The following is a 26,087-nucleotide window of genomic DNA, read 5'->3' as shown; positions in this document are numbered from 1 at the left end:
AATGTAAATAAAACAGTAAAAAAACAAACACAAAAAAACATCCAGTGTTCAATTACATAGCTGCAAAAACTTGCAAAAGGGTTCAATCTTTATATAATTTATATCATTTGTGCTTTAGCATTTGATTTGGTAATTCTCAAGAGCAATTAATAGTCATGCCATCGCAGTATAACGTGCTATGCTGAATCTGCAGAATTACAATAATTCACAGCAGGAGAGTGCGAACGTCCTGTTAATAGTGCTGATTTAAGTGAGCTAACGGCTCATCGCCTGTCCACCCAGTGACTTCACACATCCAATGCACCATGGGAGGAGCGAGGATTCACTGCTGAGCTCACACTTTTAAGAATAAAAGAAAAAACAGGTAAGGCCCCTCTACACTATATGGCCAAAAGTTTGTGGACACCTGACCGTCACACCCATATGTGGTTCTTTCCCAAACTGTTGCCACAAAGATGGAAGCACACAACTGTATAGGATGTCTTTGTATGGTGTAGCGTTAGATTTTCCTTCACGGCAACTAAGAGACCCAAACCTATTCCAGTATGACAATGCCCCTGTGCACAAAGAGAGCTCCATGTGGACATGGTTTGCCAAAGTTGGAGTGGAAGAACTCAAGTGGCCTGCACAGAGCCCTGATCTCAACCCCAATGAACACTTTTGGGATGAACTGGAACTCCGACTGCACCCCGGATATCTTCCTTACCCAACATCAGTGCCTGACCTCACTAATGTTCTTGTGACTGAATGAGCACAAAACCCCATAGCTACACTCCAATATCTAGTTGAAAGCCTTCCCAGAAGAGTGGAGGTCACTGACAACAAAGCGGGACTACATGTGGAATGAGATGATCAAAAATCACATATTGATGTGATGGTCAGGTGTCCACAAACTTTTGGCCATATAGTGTATTTAAATGAAGCTTGTTTCATTTCAAAAGTATGTATATTTCCAAAAATAAAAACTATACATTGCTCACTGTATACAAGGCTGTCTTTTCATTGGCAGTGGCTCTGTTACACCAAATCTGTAATCCTTTCTGTCTAGCTTTAAAACAATGTGACACACATATATGGAGCTTTATTTCTCCGTATGATTTGTAGAGAGAAATATATGAATACACAGTGCAAATTATAAAACTCTGTTGGTATAAAAAGTAGAGATGGCACTGATATGACACCCAGGATCTGTATCAGGTGTCAATATCAGGAAAAAAAATTTAATGAATTTGACGTGATCCTGTAACGTATGGAGAAGACTAGAACTGGGTTTTGAAAAGATTATCTTGGAACTGTAAATGTTTACATACAAAGAGGCTTGAACATATTTTTTGATTTTTATTATATGTGTACTTTATATTTATTATATTTGGAAAGTGATTTTTGTGTTAAAACTGCATTTTTTTGTAAGTCGTGTTTTTAACAAGGTATTATTTCCTGTATTTTAAACTGCTTTAGTTAAAAAAAAAATTTAAAGCTTAAAAGTTTTTAAATAAAAAATATCAGATGGGCATAAATATCAGCTTATACTTCAGTATCAATATTAGTATCAGTATTAAAAGAAAAAGTGTTATTGTGTCATTTCTTAAAAAAATAAAAATAAAAAACAAGTCACTGTATAAGAGTAGAGTAAACAATCACATCATGAAATATTTTATTTAAGCACATTTTGTTTGGAGGACTGAACACGCACAGAAACACTGCGCTAGTTAAGAAATATCTTCCTGAAGTAAAGTAATCAACTTCAGGATAACAGTAACAGTAACTTTGCTTCGTGTCCGGCTGCATCACACCATCTCATTGTTGATTATTCTCCAATAACAGCATGCCCCTTACATGGCTGATTTGTTAAGCCATGTTTAAAAGACCTGACGTAACACAACTCAAGTTTTTCATTTCATATTACTGTCAGTGTGATTAAAGAAAATTTGACACATTGACTAGTTCACTTCTCATAAGGCGCAAAGGTTTTTTTTTTTTAACCCAAACCAAATAAGCTATTAGCAATATGCAGTCTCACACATTGAGCCATCACTCATAGCAAGGTTTGTTCATTTCCTGCACCATTACTTTATGTCGTTCGATGCAGTGAAAACTATGTCGTTTCACCTAAAGGAACCCGAACACACAGATAGCCAAGATTCTTATTCACCAGATGTTGTTATTTCTTTCTTTTTGAAGATAACTGCTCACACAAAAGCAAGCGCACTCACAGTGTAAGGTCCTCCCCCCAGTCCAGCGTGGCTCTGGGGCTAGAGGAAGGTGTGAGGAAGCGGGTTCTCTTCTCCAGCACTGGGATGTCCAGGCTCAGCACGCAGCACAGCTCCCCAACATGAGCCTGCGAACCTGAGAGCACACATCATCATTACCTTCTCAAACATCCACATAGCTGTGTCAAAAGGAAAAACACGGATTTATTTGTAGTAAATGCATGTTTCGATTTGTTTTCCTGAACAAACAGTTTGGAATTTCGATTATTTATTTGTGGATCTCTTTTATTTGTTATGATACTCGAAAATTCTACTCTCGCAGAAAAACACTGGACTATGGAAAATGAAGAGCAGTGTGTCCAATGTGTCCAAGTGAATACTGGTGTGAAGAAAGTGGTACCTTTTTTGATCCTGGAGACTTTGAGCTGGCGTACCAGAAGGCGTTTGATAGCATTGTTCTGCTGCGGAGAGTTTTGACTCCCTTCTTTTTCTCTCGGAAACTGTGAAAGAGTACAAAGATTACTGTTATCAATAAATTACTGTAAATTATTGTAATCCTCTTGTCTTTTAAATGAAATAAATTTACAGCCACACCTCTTTAAATATCATATTTGACACATGAGATATGCCTGTTCAAGCAAACACATTAACCTATGAGACAAACATAGAAGTGAACCACAGACAGGATGCAAATGGTGTGTGTGTGTGCGTGTGTGTGTGTGTGTCTGTGTGCGGTCTTACAGCAGGACTGGAGACACATGCTCTCAGGTTGAGGATCATTGCAGGCTGCGTGGCGTACAGCGTATCCTCCACCAGCTTTGCTATCATATCCACGTCCACCTCTGCCTCTGAGTCCTTTACACAGTTCCAGACCACACTGATCAGTATTAATACACAATTCACGTATCACAGCTCTAGAGAAACTACAAGATGGCTGTATACTTCAAAGGAAAAAGACATTTTGATGCAAAAAGATGTCTTTTGACCCACAGACATGATGCTTTCAGATTATACGCTGTGGTTTGAGCAATACCCAGCAGCTCTACTAACCATGACTGGTCTGGAATTGGTCCAAATATCACATATTACTTGCATCGCTGTAGAGAACAGCAGTTTGAGTCCCAGTTTTAATGGGGAAAAAAAAAAACAAAAAACAATCACACCACCACCTTCTTATCCTTTGTACACTGCAAAATAAACCAACACTACAGTGAACATATCTCTATTGCATCTGTGTAGAAAATTTGTGCAGTTTGCCCTGTTTATAGGGTTGCCAGATCAGTGTTACAATAGCAGCCCACTAAACAAAGCCCAAACTCAAAATATGCCACTTCCAAACACTATAAACTGTATTTAACAGCATAACCACTAATAAACGTAAAAGTAATGTCATACTGCACATTTTAGCAAAATAGTATTACAAATACACAGTTTCTATAAAGTTATTTTTTTTTTTACCCAGTTCCCAATTTGTATTATATTATTATGTATATTTTAGCATCAATAAAGAACAGCTATGAGAATAAGCAGAGTCATTCACAGCTTCATGAGATCACACATTTGTAATTCGAGAGGGAGATTATCACGACTTTCAACCAGTGAAAAAACATTATACCTGTAAAATTATTGCGTGGCATAACCTCAATCCTGGCAACACTACAATGTCATTAAGTCATGGTGTACCAACAGCAAGTTTGGTGGTGGCTTGCGTCCCATTTTGTTGATCCATTATTTGAAGTATACCACCAACATTACACATTTAACAAAGAAAAACAGATAATCGCTGATCTGGTGACATGTCTTCTGAGACGAGATTCTAAAGATGGGGGCCGGAGGGCTTTGCTGTTTCTCTGTAACAAGACAAGCTGCATTTTTTTTTCTGTCTTATTTTCTGATAATGGGAACTTGTTTCCCTATAAGTCAATGTAACTATTTCATTAAATGTAACTATAAACTTATCAAAAGTATGACTTGTCAATCTTTAATAAATAAAACTGATTATTTTATTATAAAATTGGAAAAAGGATTATTTTCCTATAACAACATGCCTTACCATGTTAGGAAGTTGACTATGTTTAGCATTCAGCGCCCCCTTGTGGTACACAGTGTGTATCTTTTTCATGAATCATGTTTGAGTATACCAACAACTCCAGGTGGTTTGCAATCATTTTGTTCTTCCATTGTTTGGTGGTGTTTTTATTCTAGTGCTAAGGTGCTTGGGAAAGTGAGCTGCTCGGTCAGCTAGCTAGGGTTTCTACACTAAGGGGAATAAAAGTCATTATAGGAGAAGTTGTAATGCCAATACCTTAAGGATTCTGAACACAGACTACAGACTGTGTAAATAAATCACAAGCTGTTGTGTGGTTGAAGTGAACCTTCCCTCACCTCTCTCTGAACTCTCTGTCGTGGTGTCAGGGTTAAAGAGAGCAGGGGCTGCTGGGAAAACATCCAGGACACCAGGAGACCTTCTTCCTCCACCTCCTCCAAGCAGACCTGCAACTGCAACAGTCCCCCGACACATCAGCTTTTGCAACAGTAGTTAGCACGAACTTTTTTGCTTAAACATCAGTCCCATGTTATTCTTGGCCAGAAGTCTAATGACAGAACTAGGTGAAAAAGCAGTAACTAAACGCAACTTCCAAAATATGAAGAGCTATTTATGTGCATTAATATAGGTTATGGAAAATAAGCAAGTACTTGAATCCCTCGGAGGAACGACTTTATGTAGCAAAAGTCTTCCTCCTTTTCTGACAATGTCTCTGCTGATGAAGCATATTGTGTTTCCACCCTCAGGCACGTAGGCCTTGGCTAACATTACAGCTTTGAGCTGTGGTGCTCTCATCTCATGTAGAGACGTTATTTGAGTCTGTCTAGCAACTTCGTTTTCACTCGATAAAGTGTTTAAATGCAAGGTGACTGCATGATGTGTTATCATGAGAGTTATACAACAGTTTTTCTGCTGTACTCTACTGTATTTCACTCATTTTTTGGGCAAAAGCAGCTCATGCATGCTCAAAAAGTGGCTAGGAGTGGCCAGATGATGTCATAGACTAATTGACATATTCATTGAATTAGCATGATCATTTGCATATCCAAATGTGTTACATGATGTATAAAATAATAGGTTATAACATTTCCTATAGAAGAAGTCATTTTTGGACATGGCACCACAAAAAACTATGTACTTACAAAATCATTTCTATTAAGAACACAGAAATGAATCAGTAGCACTGAGTAGTCAGGAAATATACACAAAGGAAAAAGTTATGGACACTTTTATTACTTCTAAAAGGAAGCAGGTGAGTTGGACAAACACTGGTGATCAGTGATTGGTCATTGGGAATATTGGTGATTGGTCATTGGGAACCATGGTGACCAGTGATTGGTCACTGGGAATATTGGTGATTGGTCATTGGGAACCATGGTGATCAGTGATTGGTCATTGGGAACATTGGTGATTGGTCATTGGGAACCATGGTGATCAGTGATTAGTCATTGGGAACCATGGTGATCAGTGACTGATCATTGGGAATCATGGTGATCCGTGTGATAATTGATTGGTTGTTAGGAACAATGGTGATCATTGATTGGTCATTAGGGAATAATGGTGAACTGTTAATTGGTCACTGGGAATAATGGTGATCAGTGGTTGGTTGCTGAAAACAATGGTGATCAGTGATTGGTCATTGGGAACACAGGCTCAAGCAAGCAACACTTGTTGACTCACCACAAGCAATTTACATGGTACCAAATATGTTCTATCAACCTGTATAGCCAGTAGCTGTGAGCTGGTGATCCATATCAAGTTGCTATTGTCTGCTTATAAAGTCATTCCATTTTGGTCATTAAAAATTTTTTCAAAAAAATTAAAATTAATATTAAAATTTTTTTAAAAAGTCACTAAAGGGATCTATAACAAATTTGTCATCAATACTGGTTCAAGCTAATGAATAAGTCTAGTAAAATAGTTAATAATAATAATAATAATAATAATAATACCAACAGCCAGACCACCTCTTCAGGTCACATGCTCATTACAGCAGGTAGCATGATTCAATAGAGTAGCACACGCGACAGCACTGAGGTGCTTTGCACCACCAAGACATATATGAACCAACTAGAGCATGTTTTGTTTGATCAACACATATCAAATATAATGTTTTCTGTGGGACAGTCAGTATGGAGTTTTCTTTCTCTGGTTGTTGATGAGTGAAATAATAATTAAAAAAAAAAACCCACTGGTGACAGTTATATGAACAGCTTACTGGACCTGCTTGTCTGTTGAGCAACTGTGAATGAAAAACCTGTAGCTTGGACACCTAATCTGCTTGTCCCGGACACCCAGACTACTGATTTCTCCAACCCTGATCTAGCACAGGCAATAGTTTTATCGCAAAGGACCCAAAGCATAAAACCGTCATAATAAAACCACTGATCGTGTTGCCGCATCCTCATATCATATCTCCATGAATAGAACTTGCACACAGTAGAGATCCACAAAACTAATGCCCATAAGGAAAAGGTGTGACTGACGTTAGTAAAACTTGTTTAATGAAGAAACAGAACAATTTTGGACACTGAGCACCGTCCTTACGAGCTGACACGGTATGTTTATTTCAGAAGTGCATTATGTGGACTGAGACTACATCATAAAATATGTTTCCTATCAATTACAATTAGTAATAGCTGTCATTATTTCTCTACTTGTCTCACCCTGTTATTGTAAAGGACAGCTCACAGAAACAATATCATCTCTTGCTACTCCATGAACCACTGTCCCAGCAGTCACATTAAGGTTTCATTAAATTATTAAGATGGCAAAAGGAGAGCAGTGTAACCTGACACTGAAGGCACACCTCCAACAAGCAACACCGCAGCTCTCCTAAAGCTTCACATGAACCAACACACAGATCAGATTTTTATAGCATATCTTATTTCATCTTATGTTTGAGCCTTTCCATGCGATCTAAACTGCAATTCACTGCTACAAAAGCCACTTGGAGAGGCACAAAACTAGGGCAATTTCCAGCAGTAGTGCTACACGTGTCAAAAACAAAATGGCAGGTGTGGAGTACAGCAAAACATAGCCTTATAGCTTATTAGTATTAACGTTCTTGAAGCTAATATATGGCTAATCATATAACCATATTCCATTTGGGATGGATGATCTGATAATATGATATTGATATCACAATAAAAAAATCACATCACAATGAGTTTTTCCTGGTCAGTGCTTTTACACCTATTTGCAGTAACAAACAGCTGATTTGATGTCAAAATATATTTGTATAAAGTTTTTTTTTTTCTCCCTTCTCTTCAAAACTATAGTGCACGAGCGGCATGGTGGTACATCAGTTAACGTTGAGGTCTCACAGCTCCAGGGTTCCCGGTTCAACCCTAAACTTGGATTACTGTCTGTGTGGATTTTCACATACTCTCCCCGTGTCCATGGAGGTTTCCTCTGGGCTCTCCGGTTTCCTCCCACCTCCCAAAAATGCACACAGGTGAACTGGCTATAATAAATTGCCCCGTGTGTGAAAGTGTGTGCATGGAGCTCTGTGAAGGACTGGCCTGTGTATTCCCACCATGTACCCAGTGTTCCCGGGATAGGGTCCGGATTTACCACGACCCTCACCAGGATAAAAGGGGTTACTGAAGATAACCCCTTCAGTAACTTGAAATGACTGTTCAAGTTGTGTTCACGATGTGTTCTCTACAGAGATTCTCTACTGAGACCCTTCTGGTGATGCCTGTACAGTTTGACGTTTGCCTTATTCCCAACAAACCTGCTCCAACTGATCAGCTAATTATCAGGTGTTTTAGAGGCGAGAAAATGTTCAAACTGTGCAGAGCAGTGGGTGGCCAGGACCGGAATCGAGAAACCCTGAGCTAAACAAACCTGATGATGAGAACACAATAATACACGTGTAGGTAAAGTCCTGAAAGCAGTTCCGCTTCATTTGTAGTTTTTACCTGTGCCTGCATGGGCTCCATGGAAACCTGGTATGTGTCCATGGAGACGGCTGCTGGTGACTGCTGAGTGACCATCACAGGGAACGTTACCGTGTCAACCGAACATTTGCACTGCAGAACCTTGAAGAGAAAAAATCCAAGAAAGTCAAGTTTATGTTGCATAATGACACTATAGTCATTACATAGTAAATACAGTAGCTTGCATAAGTATTCACTCCCCTTTAACATTTTGTAGTGTTATAGGCTGGACCTGAAAAGGACATCACTTCGATTATACAGTATGAATCTACACAAAACAGATCATATTACTAATGCTGAAATAAAACCTTTTAAGAAATAAAACTAAGTATTTGCCCCAGTATTTAACTAGTTCTGGTGGAAACAGTTGCCATGAGAAATCACATAATAAACTGAATGGACTCCATTCCTAGAGAACATATCTAAACAAACAGTATCATGACATGTCCAGGACAAAGTCCCAGAAATGTTGGGTTATTAAAAAATATCCCAAACTTGGAGTGGAGTACCATCCAAGGTATTTAGTAATTAGTCAGAGAAGCTACAAAGAAGCCAAGGGTAATGTTCAACCTGATGCTACCACCACCATGCTTCATTGTGAGGATGGTGTTCTCAGGGTGATAAGCAGTGTTGGGTTTACTCCAAATATAACGCTTTTTTGGTCTCATCAGACCAGAGAACCTTTCTGTACATGTTTGCTGGATCTTTAATATGCCTTTTGGCAAACTCTAAACAGGACTTCATAAATTTTTATGACGGTCTGGGCTATGGCTGTCCTGGGAACAGCTTCCCACCTGAGCTATGGACCTCTCCCAGACAGTTACTTTTGGTGGATGGCCTTCTCTAGGCAGAAGCACAGTTCTGCCATATTATTTCCATTTTTCAATGGATCTGATGGTGCTCTACAGGCTTTTGGTTATTTATTTAAAGCAAACTGCAACTGATACATTTCTAGAACTTTATCCTGATCTTGTTTTGATGGCTCTTTAGTTTTCATGATGCTGTTCGTTTAGGTATGTTTACTCTGGGCCTTCAAGGAACAAGCGTATTTATACTGAGATCATGCGACACTTTAACTACGCAGAATTACCATTCAAATAATTATGTGCCTTCTGATGCCAACTGGTTGCAACAGAACTAATTTAAGTGTTTCACAGCAACGGTGTGAACGCTTATACAGTCACAAACTTTACATTTTATTTATTTCTAAATAATATGCAAAGTATTTTGATTTTTCCCCTACATCACTATTATGGGTTATTTTGTGTAGATTAATTATATACATATGCAAGCCACTGTAATAATAAACTGCAGTTACAGACTCTCAGATTCTACACATACTCTCTGACATGTCATGATGCAACTCTAGACTGCGGTGCTGAAATTACATGACGACAATTGCCATGTTCAAGTAATAATATAAACAGTAAACTGAATGTGCAAAATATACTGAGAAATACTGATTTGAAGCACGGTGGTGCTAAACACGAAATGTATATCACAATCATATCATCAAATATCAAATTTTCATCAAATTACTTATGCTGTGTTCACATGTCAGCGGTAAGATGTTGACGGAAGAATAGATATTTAGTGTTTTGTAGTAAGACAACAACAGAAATGTTTATGTTGATGCTTTGAAATTGAATACTGTCAACAGAACTGTCAGCTTTTACCTCCATCCTATAACAAAAGGACAAACTGGGTGGTGTTTTTTTCCCCCTTCTGGGACAACTGTAGTTTTAGGTGAAGCACATGCTGTACTATATAACAAGTTTTCTGTAATATAAATCACAGGTTCATATTAATGCGATTGTTCTAATACATTACCGTTTCTATAGTAACGACTTCATTCGAAGGGTCTTGTATATCTGATGCACTACATAATCTAAGCTCACTAATAAACTGATTAAAAATGTGTATTATTTATCAAGGCTGTATAATCACTGAAATGATAATGTTTTCCATAAAAAGACCTTTCGTGTTTTATTTCACATTTATGAAAGGAGTCTTCAGCATCAGAGCTTTGTAATGGTCAGTAAGTTTTCTGCCATTGGAGAAGTCACTTTCCTGGTTTCTTGGTAACATGACAAGCTGCAATTATTGTCTTATTGACTCCAAGAGAAACCAAAAAAGAGGCTAGTGAGGAAGCTGATTGCTGCTATACGGTAAGTGAGAATAGGAACTAATTTGCCTTGCAGAAGTTCCACAACATTAAATGGAACTATAAACAGTTAAAAATAAGACATGATGTTAATTCATTAATATATTAAAAATTATAACTGCTGACAGTCATATTAGATTAATAAAATACTTCAATTTGTGCTGTTAATGGAAAATAATCAACTTCAAACCACGCCAGCATTGATTATTTTCCTATAACAGCATGCCATGTTGTCTTTTATTCCTTACTTGACCTGACTAAAAATATAAAGCCGGAACCCACATCTCCTTTCCATTATGTTTTAAAAGCATCTGCTCAGTATAAAGCTCTATCCCGCTAAATCAGCATAACAACCCTTGACGTTTCGTTGGATTATGCCGTTTACTGCTGCAGTCATCACTTGTTCCGCATTACTGTCGACATGTGAACGCGGCGTTATGCGACATCACGACTGCCGTAAAAAAGAGAGATTGCTGCCTCACCATGCTGTGTGCTGACTGGTCCGTGCAGGTCACATGCTGGATGGATGCAGTCACAGGGAGCTGAAGGCTATCATCAAAGGTGATTTGAATTGAGCTCTATGATGACGAGAGACAGAGACAGACAGAAAGCATGTGACAGTGAGTTTAAGAGCAGGAAAGGAGTTTGCACTGTTGTAGAGCTGTAAACACAGTCTTCCCAGCGTGTTTTATTATCAGCAGCTGGGAATGAAGTACATCAAATATTAACAAATAACTCATTTCGGTTTGTGTCATAATAAGGTTACTACAGTGGAGCAATTCATACTTCTTTATATAGAGATGAAAAAATAATCAACAATGATGTACAACATAATTTATTATTTCATATCTTCCAGTTACTAACAACCCTCTCAAACACTACACTCCACATCTCAATGAGCCATTACATAATAAATAGCAGAGATTACACACTCCATAACCGCCTCTCTCTACACACACACACCCCCACACAGACACACGCTAGTGCTTTGAGCCAAAAATATTGGTCAGCAAATCCCAAACCCAGGACATCACTCCATCCCAGCGATAACGGAAGGCGGCCATGGCTGTGAGCTGCCAGTGAGTTGGTGCGAGCCAGAGCTTTGCTGTGTTCAACTAAAACTCGTAACTCCTAAAACTGACCTCAGACTAGGAAAAAAAAAAATGAAACAAGAAAATGCCACCTCAACACAAAATCCCTACTTTGAAAGCCAGGAGGATGAATCAGTTAGACTCTTGAACCTGGCATTACCTCTTAAGATGTTTATCATTACTTCCTCTTTATTTGCATTGTTGACTGCAATTATAATTTAACATGAAACTAATATCAAGAGAGAATTACTCTTTTTACATGTACTTCTTTATCAAGGCACTTATCTTTTTGTGATTAAGTTGTATATTTAATGATGTTTCAGCTCCATTAGAATTTATTAAGCTTATAATGATGTTAGATATAATTCCAGGACATACGACATACGATCCAGATTTCAATCAAAGATCTGTCTCAGAAGGAACAAGCATTCCTTCTGATTGTATTTTTAGCCCAAAATACCTCAGATTAGAGGTGGATCTGCCTTTCTGTGGGTGCAAACTGAAATCCAGATGTGATGATAGTCCTAAAAGTGCAAAACTATTCAACTTTTCTTTCAGCTGCCAATAAATAGGAGGGCGAGTTGCACAAGTTCAAGCACAGGTCACTTATAACAGTCTGAGGTGACTAACAGCATTCAAGGTGTCCCTACGTATTATAGGCACGAAAAACTAATATCAGTGTATCGGTCGCATTCTGACGTTTGAAAACGCATCGCGTGACATCAGTACCATCGGTTGAACGGGGAGCCGCAAACACAGCAGCATCACACGAGGAAAATAAGAGCATGCAAATATTAGGAGCTTCTCTGAGGGAGGGTAGCTGCTGCAGAGCAAATTCACAAAGCTGAGTACTACTGTAGCGCAGTCTGTCAGCTTCATTACGATTAATATTTGCTGGCTAGCAATCAAACTCATATGGAAATTAATGTTTAATCATTAATAGGAAAGAAGAATGTTTTATGAGCTCCATCTGTTCTTTTCTCTCATTAGTCGCTGACGATATGCCCCTCCTCTTTCACACTCTCCCTCCCTCCCCCAACCCCGAGCTGTCACAGCCAGCCTGGAAACAATGTGCACTGATTTCTCAAAACAGATTAATAAATTATGTTTTGTTAATGGAATGAAAGATACTCGGGCGCTCAAACCTATACCCCAAGTATCGACTGTGTGTGGAAAACACTGCTATAATAATAATAATAATAATAATAATAATAATAATAATAATAATGTAGCATGGAGGAAAGTGAATCCAAGTGTGGAAAGAGTTGATTCAGTACATGATTTCTCTAGCCAAGCCTTGACCCTTGATCAGAAGAAACAGCTGATCTCAGATCAGCTGATAAGCCCTAAAATAGAGTGCATTATACTTTGAATAACCTACACTTGAATAACCCGCTTCGTGGAAACATCACCTAGGTGTGGCCAAGAGTTCCTGACTCAGCAAACTGTCATTTGAAAATCAGATGCTTCGAATCAGAGCTTGTAACTGCTATTAGAAATGTTAGAAAACGATATCGCGATGCTGGCGATAACCCAGAAAAGTGTATTGTGACATAATTCATCACGATATCGATATTATATAGTCATATTGCCCAAATTTATACAATTTATACAAACGTATACAATTTCCAGTGTGAACAAAACCGTAATCAACTGAAATATTTACCTTGAGATATTTATTTATTTATTCATTCGATTAATTACAAGTCACTCTTTTTAAAAAGTAGTCCAGTCTCCAATATGTAAAGATGAATTATACATATTTAGATCTAAATTTTGAAATACTCACATAAACATTTATTGACTTGAATCCAACAGCTGCCCTTATACTTCCGTTCTAAGTTAATGTGTTTTTTTTTCCCCCCTCAGAGAAGGGAAACGTGTTTACATTACCAACAAAGGCCATGGTGCTGACTTAGCAAACTAAGCTAAAAAGAATACCTGAACCTAATCCCTTTGACATTATTGCCATTTATCCTCCGCAGCTAGCTAATACAGAGAGGCAATAGAATCTTTCAACAAAGAAGAGTGTTTGCTAAAATAACAACAAATATTTGAATATCTAAATAGTATAATGATAAAGTGTTCAATATGGTTAATAAGATTTAGAATAACGTCTGAATTTTAGGAACGTCTGCGTTTATATGTAAAATCCATTTTTTATGTTGTAAAGCCGTGATTCCGACTGTTTTCTGTGCGTCATGGATATCAGAGGAGCCTACGCTTGCACAGAATCTCATTCCAAGTACATTTATTCGGCTGATTAACGAGGCTGGTTTGTTTTGACCTTCTGGCCACACATTTGTCGCCAGCATGCACCACATACTTGAGGTTATGCAATGACTGATGTCTGCACACACACACACACACACGCACACGTCTTGTTGAATAAATTCCCCACACAGCAGCTTAGACACGCTCTGGATACTTACGATTATACACTATACTATGCTATCATTATTATTAGTTCACTGAGCCAGTCTTACAGTTTCATATCATCCTCAGAGAAATGTCTCTGGTGTGTGTGTGTGTGTGTGTGTGATTCCTGCGTTGATGTATTTTTGTGAGATAGTGTGAGTCATGCCATCGCCCAGAGGACATGTTGAGTGCAGTAAACAGATGACAGCAGAATACAAGGCATTTGCAAACGGTTGTACAGATGCGTCCCAAACACAGCTACTACATACCACCTTCTACACTTCCACATTCGCTCTGAAAACATCCTTGACCCTACATGCTTTACGCTGATTTCCATGGTGACAGGGAAACGGTATGGAAGCATGGTAACAGTATTAGGGGGTGATGGGTGATGTAGTCAAAAAATTTTTATATCATGATATTTTTGAAATATTGGACAGTAACAGTGTTTATCCCACAACATGGTTGAATTTTTGAATCAGAAGGTGTGCAGTAATTTTCAGTAACAGCAGCTCCGATGGTAGTTCCAGCTGTAACATAAATCTAAAACTAATAATACTAATAAGCACATATAAAGAGTACGAAAAATGATAAAAAGAAAAACATAACTGTTGATAGGGTGAAGTTTCCTGATATTGTGAAGTTTCTTTAACAGTTATGAAGGAAGTCTCGAGGGTCAGTGCTTTGAACCAGTCGGAAAGTTTCCGGAACAGGAAAGTCTTCAAGACAAAGAAGTTTGTGCTCTCTGGTTTTTCAGAAACATGACAAGCTGCATTTTTGTCTTATTAACTGCAAGAAAGAGTATACAGGACAGGCTGATGAGGGTGCAACTGTTTATAGCTGCTATAATTTGTCTCACAGACGTTCCATAATGTTAAATGTAACTATAAACAGTTGATTAATAAATTTCGAAAATTGTAATTGTTGACAATAATCTGTGGTATGAGCAGAATGACACACTTCAGACCAGGGGGTAACGTAATCACACCGCCCTGGCATGGGCTATTTCCGTGTAACAGCGCAGCCCATCATGACTGACATGTTTTACAAGCTATTGCATACAAGAATTTGAAACAAACTAGAAAAAAATAAGTTCTGGTTTCCCCATTCAGGGTCTGTTCCTTCCTGCCTCATACCCAATGCTCCCGAAAACCTGAAAAGGACAAAGTCACAGCTTTACCCAGCATTTTGTCTTAATTTTGATTGTAAAGTAGATTTTAGACCCCCAGCTGCTGCATTATACTGCATTGTTGCTGAACAGGACACCTGATTTATGTTATCGATATGCAGGGAGGCATGCAAGCAAAATGGCGTAATAACCGTTGGTGTGGCTAGAGATTTTGTAACTTTTTGCACATGGCACTCAATGCAGAATAATGACAAGTAAATACTTCTTCCTGTGTCAGCTAGCTAATGAGCTATCAGTGAGTGTGACTTCTTCGAGATCTATTTCCATTAGCGGAACAAAAAAACAAAACATTTGGCCATATTGTGTCCAAAATATCAGTTACTCTAAATGAATTTCTTGTTTACAGAACTGCTGTGTAAAAGCAACATCACACTCGCAATCGTGCGGTTATACTGAATGTCAACAAGACGTTTCCTTTCCTTAAAGGTCAAGCTTCTAAACCCTATTCAGTTCTACGAAATGATGCTTTTGTCAAAATAATGTCAAAATTTGTCATATTTTAAATCATGTAAGTGATTTTCCTTATGTAACTGCTCACTGGATGTTTTTCTTCTGCTGTTGTAGCTCATCCACCTCAAAGTTTGACATGTCGTGCGTTCTGAGATGCTTTTCTGCTCACCACGGTTGTAAAGAGTGGTTATATGAGCTGTATTACGCCACTAGAACTGCTGCTCACTGAATGCTTTTTTGTTTTTGCACCATTCTGTGTAAACTCTAGAGATTGTTGTGTGTGAAAATCCCAGGAGATCAACAGTTTCTGAAATCCTCAACCCAGTCTGTCCGGTACCAACGAACATCCCGTGGTCAAAGACACTAAGATCGCATTTTTCTCCATTTCTATTGTTTGTCGTCAACATTACCTGAAGCTCTTGACCTGTATCTATATGATTGTATGCTCTGTGAGGCTGCCATATGATTGGCTGGCTGGATAATTGCATGAATGAGCATGTGTACAGGTTGAGTATTTTTACTATCTGGTTTTTAGCTGACGCAGCTCTAGCCACACACTATAGTCAGTCACTACTGGCTTGTGTATGAACAGGGCAAACACCAGTATTCCCTGGTTTCTGTAATTAAATTTGTCCGGTGTTTCTCTCTCGCCTACGCTCTTCTGGATCATCGTCCAACTGTATGGCGCTTGTATTCCTCAGTCTACCGGCCTAGTGCTGTTTTTATATGTGTCACTCGCGGTGTATGCGAGTGTGTGTAAGAGGGAATGAGAGGATGGCACATTGTCATGCCTCTGGTGTACAGAATGTCTCTTGGTGTTGGCAACCTAGATACACGCCTGGAAAAGGACTGAGCTCAAGGTCAAAGCTTTTTCTCATCTCTGCCTCTCTATTTCTCTGTCTCTGCTTCATGATGGTGCTGCAACATACAATGAATGCTTAATGTAATTAAATGACACTTGCACCAGTTTTTATTTTATACATCGTTTTCTTTGCTCTGTAAGTAGTTTTTAAAGTTTTCTAATTTGCCAGTTTTACACTGCAGACCATTTTTCGATGCTAGTCACCGTTATCTTCAAAAAATGTCTGCAGTACACTAGAGTCAAGCCTTTAGCAGAGCTGCCAGTATTCAGACTGTGTGTCTGCTTGAATTTGTCTCTGTGTTTATTTTGAGTTAACGCTGTGTCCTTCCTCTGTGGTTAATAGGTTGCATGTGTTAGAAATAGCCCAAGACATGTTTGGAAATCTTTTTTTGGAGGTTGTCATATATCTGGGTGGAGGCGCTTTTGAGTGGGTGGGAGACTTGGCGATTCGAATATCAACTGTCACTATCAGAGATGCCAGGAATGCTGTCATCTCACACATGCATAAATACCCCATATCCACGCTCTCTCACACACACATACACACACCCTCCACTACAAGCTTAAAAGTCAATCTTCTATACCTTACGCAGTTCTACGAAACTATGCTTTTGTTAAAGTTTAAAAAAAAAAAAAAAAAAAAACATATTAATTCATAAATGATTTTCCTTATGTAACTGCAGTAATTGGTTATGCCGTATATGTCTGATAAGAAAATCTGAGGAAGGGTTTGGCAGCTGCTATGCAAACCTTCGATGTAAATTTGGAGAGTTTGACTTTATGCAAAAGAGGTGTAATGTGATGTTGACTGGCAGTAGTAAAGTTGTGTTATGATGTAAGGACCATGCCGTGATTTAGAAGTTGTGTCATATATGATATAAAATCTTTCTACAAAGCAAGGCCGTCTTTTTTAATCCCCATAAAGCCCTTAGCGTTCAAAATTTCTAAGCTGCTCCAGGAAGATATCTTTCTTCTCTATCAATAAATAGTAGTGTCTCAAGTCTCACAGACTGTCGCTGTAACCTTCTCATATTTTTGGTCCTGATGAATGATGGAAGTGATACGCCCATGCTTAGTCACCTTCACACCCGAGTGCCAGCCATTACTTATATTCCAGTCCTTTGATTTACCAGCTCCAGACGCTGACTTGATCCGCACCCATATGTTACTTCTGAAAAGCTTAAACGCTGCAGATGTTAGGCTAGAGGTGGATCTAAAAATGAGATAACATCAAAGATAATGTATACAAATGAAATTAGTGTTCATGTATTATCCTCATCCGCTATATTGTCCACTATATACAAGCCCTGGCCAGTTCCCAGTAAACAGCAGGGACTCGAGGTCAGTCCATCTACTGCAAACAGCCTATAACACGTACTACCATACTTTATTAAGTGCATCTATCTTGTAGTGATATGCATTAGCCATTTTACCTTGAGAGCCCATCTGTTGCTTTGTAAATTGTTTCAGCTCCTTCTTCCCCGTCCATCGGTGATAAGGAGCCACCATATGATCACATCTGATATTATTCGGGACATTACAATCAACCAGTGTGCACATTTTGGAGAGTTATACTTCATCAGTTTCATTCCCTGACTTCAATGCAGGAATTTGTGGCCAGACAGTAGCATCCGTTTGAGGCGTTTGTAACACAGCATACAAATATAATTTCCAATGAACGAACATTTGCAGAAACTCAAACCCGAATCAACCATAATCAATAAATAAGAAATGTTTCAGACAGTGATCATTGGTAGATCAATAATAGGTTCTGATCACCACTTGGAGCCCTATAAGCATTTTACCATTCTTTAGTTTGTATCCAAAACTATGACAACAGAAAAGGCAAACATACTCTGGCTCTTGGCTGAAGAGCTTTTTCAGTTTAGATGATTTGTGACACACTGTGAGAAGTGTCCATGTAGCTCCAATTTATGCTGGCACTTGACAGGCAGTCAGTGTTCTCTAGTCTTTATGGGTCACTTTAGATTTTTTTTTTTGTTGCCAGTAACAAACTGCCAGAGTGTGTGCTCATTGTTAACTTGGCCAGGATAAAAAATGAGCTAAGGAGCAGAATGGCCCAAACACGTCTCAGCTGGCTGACCCTTACAGACTTACACTCGGACCTTGTCAGATAGATGAATTGAGATTAAATGATGGAGAAACAACAAGAGATTCTTATAAAGAAAGAAATATGTGGTTAGTTATGGCAAAAGGAGCGGACTATACATCTGAGGGAACAGTTCTGCGCTTTATTGTATTGGATAGCCTGCGATCCTGCTGTCTGGTGTGGGTGATATGGAGAGAACAATAATGATCAAAATCATTAGCAGGTATTTTCAATAAAAAGCCCACTCTGCACAATACAACTTCTACATCTTTATCGCACCAGTGAGAATCCACACTTCATTGTGATCATCCTTGTCATCTACAGAGCTCAGAGTCTGAGCCAGTTAAAGCTAATCCTTTTGGCTCAGGTACAGACAGAGCGATAGCAGAAATGTGGGCGAGGTGAAGGAAGAAGCCTTGAGGCAGTTATGAGGCAGTAATGCTGAATTTGACATATCAAAGCCTTTCCACATTTCATTTGATGAGACAGAGAATGCTTTATTTTTGTTCTCTCAAGGATAAAGATAGTTACTAAAGATAGTAGCTCCATGAACACTGGAAATGCATGTGTGGTGGCCTGGGAAAATCCTTCACATGATCAGATTTTGGCAATTTCTACAAGACATGATTCTGAAAAATACATATTTTCATGTGTAAAGTTAGTAAAGTTATAATCGCATGTCTGCATTTTAAGATCCAATTCCACTGACAGATGTGCCTCTACATTTATAAAGTAATCTATGCATGAAAAAAACATTACTGCCAAATTTTTAGGAATTATAAGTTATCACTTTGATTATAAGCATCATCCGTAACAGTCTCTGTCTTGTCATCTGAGGAAAAACTTGCTTGTGATATTTAGGTGGCTTTCACACTTGCATTTTTTTCCCGGGCTCGGGACCTTTTGAGCCCTGGGTTTGGTGTGAACACTGTTTTCGAGCCAGGAAACAGTCCAGAGATCCAATTCTTGGTTCGCTTGAAAACAGACGTCTGAGATTCTCTTTAAAGTCTCGTATGAAAATTGCGCAATCAAGCCATGGTTGGGAAGAAATTCTTCTATATGAACACAAACCTGAGATTCTGAGTCCCGTCCCCAAACGAGTATTTCGACCAAGTGTGAAAACGCCCTTAAAGACAAGCCTCATCATCGTCTTTACCTGACTGATCTGTTCGCTCTTACGTTAGAGGTGAAATCAGGTTCTTTTATTAGCTCGTTTATATATTTTTAAAAATTTGTCTGCTGTCACACACGTTTAAACATTTCAACGTTTTTTCCACCTTTGGTCTGACGGCTCTTCTCAGCTTTTTTGTTATCTGTTGCAAGAGAAATCCACTGACTTTTAAATTTACCTAATCAGCGATGGGCCTTTAAACAACGGCTTTGTGCACAGCATTGTGTGGTAAACTAGCATCAGCGCTGCTCCTGCTGCCAGCGGCTTCACTACGGTATTACATTCTACCCAGGAATATTGATTGTCCACGTCAATGATGCTTCATAATTGACACTGATTATTTATTGTTGCAGCCCTAAAATAGAGTTTTTAGTGTCTTCAAGCCTTATCTACTTCCACCTATTTATTTAATTTCTCAACTAATTATTTAACACGATTATCTCTGTTTTATGCAGGATATACGGTATACAATATACAAGTGTATACCAGCCTACTGTTCATTTAGATACAATCTCATACAGTCCTCAAAAACAGGAAATGTAAATTTGGGAAATTTCGTAAAATTTACAAGATGTTTTTGGGCAAGTAAATGTGTGTGTAAGACACATATGTTTTTTAATGAGATGAGTGTTTGTGTGTTTGTGTATTGTGTTTGTGTTTGCATGCTTATCAGCACTCATAAGGATGTCCTTCTGCTGACATAGTAACACATAACCAGCTGCGTCGATCCCTTCTGCCAAATCCCTAGATTACTGGGAGAGACCGTGTGTGTGTGTGTGTGTGTGTGTGTGTGTGTGTGTGTGTGTGTATGTGTGTGTGTTTGAATAAGAGGAGAGCGAAAGCCTCTTAATGACCATGTGCTTCATACCAGAAGAACCAGAGTTGCACCTCTGTCACATAGCCCACAATGCACCTCTGTCATCTCTTAAAGTGCATTCATATAGACTATCAGCTGAAGTATGTGGACTTTGTGATATACGCTTAACTATCTGGATTTGTTCATTTCATTATGACTGTCACACAAAGCGTCAAACTCTAGGAAATTTGTTTAGATATTAAGAACATCAATTATTTTTGCAATGCTCGTGGAATAATTTGTGGTGCATCACCTTTTTATCATTCACTACAAATTAACTTTTTGTTAAATAGTTTGTTTAGAGTTTACAATTCAAAATTCTAACTGTCACGCACCTTGTAAAACACTCCAGTAATTTGTGTGACCATAACTGAAACCAAAAGTGTCTTGTAGTGGCACTTTAAAAATCACATTTACATAAAGAAATGGGTAAAACATTAATGTCCCTAACTGTAAAAACACCATGGTAACCCTTTACATGAAGGTGATCTGAGTAAGGAATAAAACATGATGAGGCATGGAAAAAAATCAACGATGCGGTGGTATATCATTCTTACCGCCCTCTTGTTGCTTATTTTCTTCTAACAGCATGCCGAGTCATGTTTTACTCCTTGCTTAGCACACCTTAAATGCTTAGAAATTTTATTACTTAAAAAGTGACCCATAGCACATTTTATCCATTTCTAGTTACATGTAATATTGTGGAATGTCTCCCAAACACTGAAAAATTCCTAAGTAAGGATTAAAAACACAACATGGCATGCTGTTAGGGGAAAATAATCAACGGTTGAAGTGGTGTGATGTGACTTGATGCAAAAAGACGCTACTTGTACCACCCTGAAGTAGATTACTTTCCAATAACGGCACATCTGGACATGTTATATTCCTCTTATAACAAAAATTTTCCAACAATGACATAATTCATTTTTTAAAAAAAGGGACACATTGTACTTTCTATCCGTTCACAGTTAGATCTAATGTTGTGGAGCTGCTGTGAAACAAGTGTATTCCTTTTACCGCTTACGAAATAACAGCTATAAACAATCTTTCCTGCACCAGTCTCTGTTTTTTCTCTCTGTTGAATTTAATAAGACAGAAAAAAAGCAGCTTATTGAGAAGCCACAATTTCCTCTGTCCTGAATTGTGACAAAGTTAAATCTTTTCCTGTGACAAAGCACTGACACTGGAGACTCCTTACAACAATGCTACATAAACGTCTTCCCACAGAAAACCTCATCATATCAATGATAATTAACATTTTTTAAAGTTAAGCTGGATCGTCTGCCATACAAGTCCCTGTCTAAGCTGCTATTATAGAAACAATAATGTATGAAAATGAGCACTTTAATATAAACCTGTGATTTACTTTGTAGCCGGAACTACAATCTGACAAACCATAAAGTTCAACATTAATACATCATATTATCATGTTAGCAAAATAAAAATGGCACATATGAAACAATGCTTTTTTTTTTTTTTTTTTTTTTTAAAGAAAGCCTTATTCTATCAAGTTCACAACAATCAATAAGAACCGATGATCTGGTTGTTGTGGTTTATTGGCAAAAATTCATTAGTGAACATATTATACATATTATATACATATATTATAATTCCACTAGCTTTCTTTCAGCATGGAACTCCTCTTAAACCCATTTCACCCCATCCTGTGTATTTGTACACAGCACAATCATTGTTTCTAACAAGAAACACTGAAAAATCTAGCATGAATATCACAGGTCCACAATCTAAACAGCACACGGACGATATTTCAGTCTGTAAACCTACTGTAGCAGTGCACTCTCTGGCGACGGCTCATATCCAAACTTCATGAAAGTTCTAACTATACGATATGCTGCAGTGTGACGCACAAGCCCAGTCCTCTCGTTTGACGTGGCGAGTGCAGAGTGCTTGCAGTTGTTTATCGCTCACACACATTAACTGAAAAAAAGCATTGTTAAATGTGTAAATAAAAAGAAGCTACTTGCTATATTTCCTTCGTTGATGCCTGATATATATGTTTTTTTTTGTTTTATGTGTTTTGTATTGATTTATTAAGATCAATTTTCATCTTAAATCTTACTAATCTTATGAAATCTTAATCTAAAAAAAAATATTTACAGTAATACACTGAATTTTTTAGTGGCTTATTGCCATTATAGGAATTTTTAGGGGGTGGAAGTGCACTTGCTCTGTAAGGCAGCGCTGCCTGTGCTGTGTATCCAAATCCACCAACTACCCACCACAGGCAAATTCCCTTTAAACACACACACACACACACACACACACACACACACACACACACACGCTCGTCTGTGACCTCTTCACCTCTTCTGGCTGACACTTCTCCACTCACATCGTGTGTACAAAACGTTTCTGAGATCTGAGATCTGAGGGACGTGACTACTTTCTCTTTTTCTCTACGTCCATTCTCTCATTTCGAACAAATATCAACTGTCAGGAATCATTTGATTTTCTAGATCAAATCCATTTAAGCTATAACTGCGTCTTGCAAATGGCAGTGCTTCAGCGCTAATGATTACACTGTTTGTCCAGCTAATATCCCTAACCGGATGAACAGGTCCATATTAAGCCTTCGCTTGAATGAATAAGTCTGAAGGTCGGGAAAGGAAAGATGAAAAAGACAGATTGTTTTGTAACATATCTCAGACGTTCACTTCTGAAAAGGTGGTCACCATGGCTGGGGACAGAATCAGGGTGTCAGTTTTCTTCTAGCTATACCGACAGGTGGCTAGGCTTGACCTAGCGTAAGCTATAACTTTCCCTCATTACCCGAGCTCGGATACACACAAACACGCACAAACACACACAAAGAGCAGTCCCTGTAGCAGGATTTTTCCGGTCAGGTGGATTTAATTACAAATGTATTAGGGTTTCCACTGAGACAGAAAGCACTGTGTGGATTAGCCTTGGGTAGCTATTCATCTCAGCTGCACAGTAAGTGCTTAGAGACTGGTGTCTTGGCACCAGATAAAGTGGGAAACAAAACGTGAACTCTCGAATGCCTGTATCGCTGTCTTGGCAGCAAATAGGCTATCAGAGAAACAACAAAAAATATTTGGTAATATTTGTTACCAAAGGAGAAGTAGACTTGACGACACATAATGCCGATTCAGTCATCACAACAAGGTGCTGTAATACAACACAGTGGCCCTGGTTCATCAAAACTGTGCACAAATAAATCGACAAAATTTTTACTCATTGTGCAAACTTTACAGCCCACTTCCTTATTGATCAATGAAGTGTATCATTTTAACAACCTGGAAAACGCTTGATGTGCACTTAATCAAAATCAATATTGTCAATATTTATAGCAAGTGTAGTAGGTAATGTAAGTAATAACAATAAACTTAATTAAATAATTTTTAATTACAATTGTGCACACTGGAACCTCGTACTTAAACACATGCAGCGCGGTTTACTTTCAACATGCAGTTTATAAATATGAATCAGTATGAGCAGATCATTTTTTTGTTTTGTGTTTTTTTTACGTTTTTGGCAGACGGGCTGTTCAAAGACGCTTGGATGTCATCCCACGTTTTTTGAAATTGTAATTTCACATTTAAAAAAAAACACCAGATGTGATTTTATTCATTTAGGTTCAATTAACTTCATTCAGCATTTTGTTTATATTAAATAATAATTTCTTGATTTATGCTGCATTCTATTTTAGAAACGCCGACGTCCATGCTTGCGAGTCATAAAGTTGAGAAAAAAAAAAATGGATGCCTCCATGTTAATCCTTTGTTATCAACAAGTTGGTCAGCTAACTGTGATGAGTGATGTATATTTACCTCCTCAGAACAGTCACTGCTACAGATTTAATAAGCTAATATGTCTATATGAGCAGCCATGTTGATTTGACGTCACTTGCTGAACTCAGGGTTGAGGAGACCGTCCTGAATTCCCGAGTACGAAGTTGGGGGAGCGTTATCTTTTTTTGTTGTTGTTCTTTGAGCTACAACCTTTAGTCAAATGCGGTATTAATTCAAGGTGGTAACTCGGCTAAACTATAAATCAAAAATAAAGCTTTAATCAAATCAGACTTCATATAAGTCTGATCTATTCAAGTTCTAAAATAAAGAAAAACATATAACTACGTGCTGGCGTGCTCGGAAAATTGTTAAATTTTGGAATTAATAGCTTTATTTTAAAACATATAAATGTCTATATACACATACAGGACTGAGATTTGATGCAGATTTGTTCATAAGTCTTTCCAAATTCATTATTTTGAACCAGCAAAACTAATTATCCACTGTGATAATAAAATAATACAAAATTTAAAGGTATTATAGTAGAGTCAGAATAAACCGTATAAACATAGGAAAACACTTTTCAGCATAACTTCTTCCAACTGTACAATCCTGCTTATAATAACAGATATGAAATGAATGACCCAGCGATTTTTTTTCCCCTTCAACATAATCTCCATTTACTGCACCTGTAAAGTAGGAGCGATTACCACTAACAGGAAGTTCAAGACATTTCTCTGTCTGGACAATGAACGACAATGGAAGAGCAGTCAATAAACATTTACTCAAAATGTATTTTTGTAGATTGCCTCCATGAATTCTTCAGTCAAATGTAATCACCAATTAAGCTCTAAATCTGTATAATTCATCCATTCACAGTTGGGATTTTTCAGCGGGGAGAGAATTTGTAGTTATGTGTTATCAATGTAGTTCCAGCATACGTAGCGCAAGGATACAACAAACCCTTTGGGAACGTTTAAGTAACATGAATTACTTTTACTAAAGTTGTACAATAAGGACAGCTTTGATAAGACTTTCTCTAATCCGTCTCATACTAAGACCTTTACTGTTGGACTAAAGAAGTAGTAGTTATGAATTTCACTTATATAGTTGCGTATTTCAACCAGTTATCAACATATACATTTACAAGCCTGTTCATTTTAGAGAAAATTATTAATATGAGTAAATAATGTTCTTTCCACTTTTATTATCCGCCTGTGGTGTTCTCACATACACTGTAGACATAGTTGAAAGAGACTCACTGGTAAAAATGCTGGAGTATTATAATAAGGAAAGAAATTTTTCAACTTATACAACAGACCAAAATAAAAATGCACAACCTGTTCAATGTGTGTACGCTGCTCCTAAAGGCTAGGAGCAATCTAATGTCTTTTATATGTGATCAGGATACAGATTGTAGGTCAAAGCTCCCAAAATGGGAACCTCTACTTTAAACCTCATTTTACAAGCAATGGGGAATGAAAAATCTCCAAGGACCTGTCCAATTTATAGTATGACCAACATTTAGCTTAATGGAAACTGTGAGAGCATATTGAACCATACATAAGAGGGGAAAAAGGTCAAAAATCCTTTAAAGGTAATAGCAGGAAATCCTAGAAAACATTAAGAGCGAACATTAATATTTTAACGTCATTTTTTTTTAACCAGCTACATCTACAATTGAAACCTGATGGATTTGGCTAATCATTTTTAAAATCCACTTCCAACCCTGAAGGTATTATTCAGAATAGCTGAGGAGACATGCTCAATTTGCAAGATCGTTTAACAACTGATGGATTCTT

At 37.9% G+C, this 26,087-nt stretch overlaps 1 protein-coding gene across 1 annotated transcript in view; it reads right to left on the bottom strand.

The window, feature by feature from the left end:
- Nucleotides 1-26,087, bottom strand: part of c2cd2l (c2cd2 like) — a 44,948-nt gene that overhangs the window by 6,903 nt on the left and 11,958 nt on the right. The window contains exons 3-8 of the mRNA XM_026922064.3: nucleotides 10,848-10,943; nucleotides 8,184-8,303; nucleotides 4,596-4,709; nucleotides 2,952-3,065; nucleotides 2,611-2,710; nucleotides 2,214-2,346 (exon numbers count right to left, since the gene is read on the bottom strand). Of these exons, the coding sequence (XP_026777865.3) occupies nucleotides 2,214-2,346; nucleotides 2,611-2,710; nucleotides 2,952-3,065; nucleotides 4,596-4,709; nucleotides 8,184-8,303; nucleotides 10,848-10,943 (677 nt within the window). The remainder of the gene's footprint in view (nucleotides 1-2,213; nucleotides 2,347-2,610; nucleotides 2,711-2,951; nucleotides 3,066-4,595; nucleotides 4,710-8,183; nucleotides 8,304-10,847; nucleotides 10,944-26,087) is intronic.

Source organism: Pangasianodon hypophthalmus, chromosome 27, assembly GCF_027358585.1.
Source record: "Pangasianodon hypophthalmus isolate fPanHyp1 chromosome 27, fPanHyp1.pri, whole genome shotgun sequence".
Classification (NCBI taxonomy): Eukaryota; Metazoa; Chordata; class Actinopteri; order Siluriformes; family Pangasiidae; genus Pangasianodon; species Pangasianodon hypophthalmus.
Note: the sequence above shows the minus strand (reverse complement) of the source record. Positions and strands in the feature narration are given on the sequence as shown.